General features: G+C 71.1%; 1 protein-coding gene across 1 annotated transcript; it reads right to left on the bottom strand.

The window, feature by feature from the left end:
- Positions 1–510: 510 nt before the first annotated feature.
- Positions 511–5,608, bottom strand: ARID5A (AT-rich interaction domain 5A). The gene is made up of 7 exons (XM_085559336.1): positions 5,549–5,608; positions 5,116–5,198; positions 3,793–4,036; positions 3,649–3,701; positions 2,656–2,753; positions 2,422–2,557; positions 511–1,653 (listed from the first exon to the last, which is right to left on the bottom strand). The coding sequence occupies exons 2-7, from the start codon at positions 5,167–5,169 to the stop codon at positions 589–591; spliced, it is 1,650 nt and encodes a 549-aa protein (XP_085415462.1). The 5' UTR covers positions 5,170–5,198; positions 5,549–5,608; the 3' UTR covers positions 511–588.
- Positions 5,609–6,304: the final 696 nt, after the last annotated feature.

The following is a 6,304-nucleotide window of genomic DNA, read 5'->3' as shown; positions in this document are numbered from 1 at the left end:
TGTCCCCCCGTTGTCCCCCGGCTGTCCCCCCGTTGTACCCGGGCTGTCCCCGGCTGTCCCCCTGTTGTCCCCTCGCTGTCCCTGGGGCTGTCCCTGACTGTCCCCCCGTTGTCCCCCGGCTGTCCCGGGCTGTCCCTGGCTGTGTCCCGGGCTGTCCCCCCGTTGTCCCGCGCTGTCCCCCTGGCTGCCCCCGGGCTGTCCCGGGCTGTCCCCGGCTGTCCCCCCGTTGTCCCCCGGGCTGTCCCGGGCTGTCCCCCTGTTGTCCCCTCGCTGTCCCTGGGGCTGTCCCTGGCTGTCCCCCCGTTGTCCCGGGCTGTCCCCGTTGTCCCCCCGTTGTCCCGGGCTGTCCCCCCGCTGTCTCCCCGTTGTCCCGGGCTGTCCCCTCGCTGTTCCCCCGTTGTCCCGGGCTGTCCCGGGCTGTCCCCCTGTTGTCCCCTCGCTGTCCCTGGGGCTGTCCCGGGCTGTCCCCCCGCTGTCCCCCGGGCTGTCCCGGGCTGTCCCCCCGCTGTCCCCCGGGCTGTCCCCGTTGTTCCCCCGTTGTCCCGGGCTGTTCCCCCGTTGTCCCGGGCTGTCCCCCGCTGTGCCCCGCTAGGGCCTGGCGTGGTGCGGGAAGGCCGGGCCGTGCGGGGAGCCGCAGGAGCGCTGCCCGTGCCACGGAGCCGCGGGGTACAGCCGGGGCGAGCTCCCGTAGGACGCGGGCAAGCGGCCGGCGCCGGTGGCCACCACCAGAGGGCTGGGGAAGGCCGGGATCACCAAGGGGCTGACGGAGAGCGCCGGGACCACCGGCACGCCCCGGGATTTCAGGTGCTCCAGGCGGCTCCCGAAGGCGCCCGGGAAGCGCAGCGCGGCCGCCTCGAAAGCGGGAGCGGCCGGCACGGCCCTGGGCTCGGCCAGCCCGCGGTGCCCGCCCGAGGAGCGGCTCCGCCTGGCCCGGCCCTCCTCGGGCACCGGGGACACGGCGCGGCAGCTGCCCGTGGGGCCGAAGGGCTCCTCCTCCTCCTCCTCCTCCTCCTCCTCCTCCTCCCCGGGGCGGCCGGCGGCGGCCCCGGGGGACACCCAGCCTGCCCGGCCCGGCCACGGCCGCCCCGCCTGGCCCCGCGGCTGCTCGGGCTCCTCGGGCCGCGCCGGGCCCCAAAAATCCTTCAGGCTGGAGAAGTAGCCCCAGGGCTGCGGGCCCTCGCCGCTGCGGTAGGCGTGGAAGTAGCCGGTGAAGACGGCGGGGGCCGCGGCGCCGTCCTGCGGGCAGCCCTGGCTGTCCCTGCCGGCCGGGGACGCCGCGCTCGGGGCTCTGTCCGCGGCTCCCAGCGGCTCCGCCGGGCCAGCGCCGCGGAGCCCGGGCGGCTCGGGGCCGGCGTGGCTCGGTGCCCGCCGGCCCTCGGGGCACTGGCGCTTGTGGCAGGGCAAGGACTCGGCCTTGCTGACCTGCGCCAGCAGCTTCTTCTTGGCCAGCGGCGACATGATGGGGTGGTTCCCTTTGGAGTAGAAGCTGGAGAAGAGGCGCTTGTAGGTCTCGCCGTGGCTCCTGCAGGGGCTGGGACACCTCCCCGAGGGGCTGGGGGCCGGCATGGCCGGGATGGAGCGTCCCTCTGTCCCCCGGCCCCGCTCCGCCGCGTCCTCCGCGCCCGCCTCCGGCCGCGCCCTGTCCGGAGCCACCTGCGGGCAGAGGGGTCGGGCTGAGGCTGGGGTCCCGGGCTGGGGTCCGGGCTGGGGTCTGGCCCGGGGTCCCGGGCTGGGGTCCCGGGCTGGGGTCCCGGCTGGGGTCCGGGCTGGGGTCCCGGGCTGGGGTCCGGGCTGGGGTCCGGTTCGGGGTCCCGGGCTGGGGTCCGGGCTGGGGTCCCGGCTGCGGTCCCGGGCTGGGGTCTGGGCTGGGGTCTGGGCTGGGGTCCCGGCCGGGGTCCCGGGCTGGGGTCTGGGCTGGGGTCCCGGCCGGGGTCCCGGGCTGGGGTCCGGGCTGGGGTCCGGGCTGGGGTCCGGTTCGGGGTCCCGGGCTGGGGTCTGGGCTGGGGTCCCGGCTGCGGTCCCGGGCTGGGGTCTGGGCTGGGGTCTGGGCTGGGGTCCCGGCCGGGGTCCCGGGCTGGGGTCCGGGCTGGGGTCCGGGCTGGGGTCTGGCCCGGGGTCCCGGCCGGGGTCCGGGCTGGGGTCCCGGCCGGGGTCCGGGCTGGGGTCCCGGGCTGGGGTCTGGGCTGGGGTCCGGTTCGGGGTTCCGGGCTGGGGTCTGGGCCGGGGTCCCGGGCTGGGGTCTGGGCTGGGGTCCCGGGCTGGGGTCTGGGCTGGGGTCTGGGCTGGGGTCCGGGCTGGGGTCCCGGCTGCGGTCCCGGGCCGGGGTCCCGGCTGCCCTCCACCCCCGGCCGGGCCCGTCCCTCCCGGCCCTGCCCGTCCCCGGCTCCGGGGCCGCTCCCATCCCGTCCGGAGGGGCCGCACCTGCTCGCGGCCCTTCTCCTTCCTGGCCCTCTTGCTCCTGTCGTCCTTGGAGACCTTGTACTGCCTGCGGGGTTTGCTGGGGGGCAGCGGTTTGTCCTCCTCGCCCTTCAGGTGCCGCACGTAGGGAAGGACGAGCCTGCGGAGCGAGCGGGGAGCGCGGTCAGCGCCGCGCCGGGGGAAACTGAGGCACGCGGCGGGACAACGCCCCCGGCCCCGGTCCCGGCCCGGTCCCACCTCTCGTAGTGGCGCCGGGTGCAGGTGGCCGCGCTGGTGCTGCCGGGGCTGCCCCCGAGCTCGTCGTAGACGTTCTTCCAGAGCCGGCGGCCCGTCACCTGCAGGAGGGGGACAGAGGGACGGAGCGGTGAGCCCGGGCACCCCGGGGACACCCGGGCACCCCGGGGACAGCCTGGCACACCAGGGGACAGCCTGGAACCCAGGGACAGCCTGGAACCCAGGGACACCCGGGCACCCCGGGGACAGCCTGGCACCCCGGGGACAGCCTGGCACCCAGGGGACAGCCTGGAACCCAGGGACAGCCTGGAACCCGGGGGACAGCCTGGCACCCAGGGGACAGACTGGCACCCCAGGGGACAGCCTGGCACCCAGGGGACAGCCTGGCATCCCAGGGGACAGCCTGGCACCCAGGGGACAGCCTGGAACCTGGGGACAGCCTGGAACCCGGGGGACAGACTGGCACCCCGGGGACAGCCTGGCACCCAGGGGACGTACCAGCACCCCAGGGGACAGCCTGGCACCCAGGGGACAGACTGGCACCCGGGGGACAGCCTGGAACCTGGGGACAGCCTGGAACCTGGGGACAGCCTGGCACCCCGGGGACAGCCTGGAACCCAGGGGACAGCCTGGCACCCAGGAGACAGCCTGGAACCTGGGGACAGCCTGGAACCTGGGGACAGCCTGGCACCCCGGGGACAGCCTGGCACCCCGGGGACAGCCTGGAACCCAGGGGACATCCGGGCACACCAGGGGACAGCCTGGCACCCAGGAGACAGACTGGCACCCCGGGGACAGACTGGTACCCCGGGGACACCCTGGCACCCAGGGGACGTACCAGCACCCCAGGGGACAGCCTGGCACCCAGGGGACAGCCTGGAACCTCAGGGTCACACTCGTGTCTAGCCCTGATGCCCAGGGGACACCGTGACACTCGAGGAGACAGCCTGGCACCCAGGGGACACCCTGGCGCCCAAGGGCCACCCCGGCACTCACCAGCTCGTAGGCTCCCAGCTTTTCCACGGCCTTGTAGATCTTCCAGAGGTTAACTGGGAACAGATGAGGGGAGATGCCGAGGGTGAGGAGCCGCGGGAGCTGGGCGCGGCCACCCCGTGTCCCGGTCCCCGGGCTGGGACTCACTCTGCTTGAAGCCGAGGTGCGGGATCCTCTCGATGGGCGTGCGCCGCTCCTTCATGAACTTGTAGAGGCTGACGAGGAAAGCCTCCTCCTCCTCCTTCTCCTTGTCCTCCTTGTCCTCCTTGTCCTCCTTGTCCTCCTTGTCCTCCTTGTCCTCCTTGTCCTCCTTGTCCTCCTTGTCCTCCTTGTCCCCACCTTCTCCCGCCGCCTTGGCCCTCTCGGCACCATCCCCGGGCCCCGGCGCGTCCTGCGGGACGTGGGGCTGAGTTTCGGGGGAGCTGCGACCCCTCCACCCGCACCCCCCGGTCCCGTTCCCCCGGGGGAGCTCCAGTCCCGTTCCCGCAGCCCGGGGGAGCTCCGGTCCCGTTCCCGCAGCCCCGGGGAGCTCCGGTCCCGTTCCCCGGGGGAGCTCCGGTCCCGTTCCCGCAGCCCCGGGGGAGCTCCGGTCCCGTTCCCCGGGGGAGCTCCGGTCCCGTTCCCCCGGGGGAGCTCCGGTCCCGTTCCCCGGGGCAGCCCCGGTGCCGTTCCCCGGGGCAGCCCCGGTGCCGTTCCCCGGGGAGCTCCAGTCCCGTTCCCGCAGCCCCGGTGCCGTTCCAGCCCCGGTGCCGTTCCCGCAGCCCCGGGCCGGTGGCCAAGTTGGTCAAAGCGCTGGATGCGGGCGAGCACACGAGGAGCGGCTTCCAGGAAAACAGACGGGCAGAAATTCCGAAATTCAGCCCCCCCGCGCCGCCGCCGCCTTCCTCAGCTAAAAATGTTCCTCGTTTGTTTGTTCTACATTTTCCGGAGTTATAAAACTTGTTGCTATTTTTGGGCAAAGAAGCTGCTCGGCTCCCAAGTCCGTCCTTTTCTATTTTTTTTTAGTCTTTCTTTTTTTATTCTTTTTTTCTTTTTTTTTTTGTTCTTTCTATTCATTTAACGGCATGTGACAGACACCGGATTTTAACGGCTGAAAGAGTTCAAAGCTTTCTCTGTTTTTTTTTTTTCTTTTTTGGTGGTTTGGGTTTTTCTTTTCCTTTTTTTTTTTTTTTTTCTGTGAAATAAAAAGCTGCTGGGGGGGGGGAGGGAAAAGCTCCAAAAATCCAAACCCCTTTTCCTCACGAGGATAAAAAATAATTACAAAAACGATCCTATTGCCACGGGACCGCTCACTTCTCGCCCCAAAAATGCCAATTTTGGTCCATCCCCCCCCTCGCCCCCCACCCAGAGCTGGGATTTTCCCGTTTCTCTGCCTCATCCTCACTTCCACCGGCGGCCAAGGCGCTCCTCCCTCCCTCCCCGGAGTTCTGGGGCGCCCAGCAGCCCCGAAAAGCAGCGGGGCGCACTCACGGCGGGGCCGGAGGGGTCCCGGGGGTCTCCTCGCGGCTCCCGGTCCTTCTCCATGGGGGGAATCGCTGCCCCTGGGACGGGACCTGGAGGGGGAAAAACGGGGCGAGGCTGCGACCCCAAATCGCCGCCGCTCTCCTGACATCGCGGCGCACTCGGGGTGGGTTGGGGCCGCCCGTCGGGCACGGGAGCGGCCCGGAGCTGCTCCGTCCGCCCGTCCGTCCGTCCGTCCGTCCGTGCCCCCCGCCGTTCCGGGCCCGCCGCCCCCAAATCCTCCCGCGTTTTGAGGCAAAACCCCGGGAAAACGGCGGAAGGCGGCGACGCCAACCTGGGGAAGCAGCGGGGCGGGCAGAGCGGGTCCCGGGGGTCCCGGGGCTCCCCGCGCCCCCCGGTCCCGCCCGAGCCCCGCCGCTGCCCCCGGTCCCGGCGCGCTCACCGGCCGCGCCCGCGCCACGTGACCGCGCGGCGCGCCCGCGGGGCGGGGCCGGCGCGCCCCCTCCGCTGCCCATTGGCTGGAGACAACACGCCCCTTCTCCTATTGGGCAGCCGCGCGGCCTGTCCCCGCCCTCCCGCGAGGGGCACGCCGGGAGTTGTAGTCCTGAAGCTGCAGCGTGCGCGCGGCTGTGGGTGAGCGCACCTGAGCGCAGGTACAGGTGTGCGGCTGGTACAGGTGACACACGCACACACACACACAGAGGTGTGTGCGGGTACAGGTGTGCGGCTGGTACAGGTGACACGTGCACACACACACGCACACACAGAGGTGTGTGCAGGTACAGGTGTGCGGCTGGTACAGGTGACACACGCACACACACACAGAGGTGTGTGCAGGTACAGGTGTGCGGCTGGTACAGGTGACACGTGCACACACACACGCACACACAGAGGTGTGTGCAGGTACAGGTGTGCGGCTGGTACAGGTGACACACGCACACACACACACAGAGGTGTGCAGCTGGTACAGGTGACACACGCACACACACACAGAGGTGTGTGCAGGTACAGGTGTGCGGCTGGTACAGGTGACACACGCACACACACACACAGAGGTGTGCAGCTGGTACAGGTGTGCAGCTGGTACAGGTCACACACACAGGTGTTTATCAGTTTATCAGGTACAGGTGTCACACACATAGACACACACAGGGGTGTGTGGAGCTACAGGTCACACACACAGGTGTGCAGTTACAGG

This window comes from Lonchura striata, chromosome 22, assembly GCF_050655825.1.
Source record: "Lonchura striata isolate lonStrDom1 chromosome 22, ASM5065582v1, whole genome shotgun sequence".
NCBI classification, from domain to species: Eukaryota; Metazoa; Chordata; class Aves; order Passeriformes; family Estrildidae; genus Lonchura; species Lonchura striata.
The sequence above is the reverse complement of the archived record's forward strand: the minus strand, read 5'-3'. Positions and strand labels throughout refer to the sequence as shown.

Coding starts and splice junctions, on each gene's coding strand:
- ARID5A (XM_085559336.1), bottom strand. CDS start 5,169: ATGGAGAAGGACCGGGAGCCGCGAGGAGACCCCCGGGACCCCTCCGGC. Junction 4,037..5,115: donor GGGACCCCTCCGGCCCCGCC/GTGAGTGCGCCC, acceptor CACGTCCCGCAG/GACGCGCCGGGGCCCGGGGA. Junction 2,754..3,648: donor AGCTGGGAGCCTACGAGCTG/GTGAGTGCCGGG, acceptor CCCCTCCTGCAG/GTGACGGGCCGCCGGCTCTG.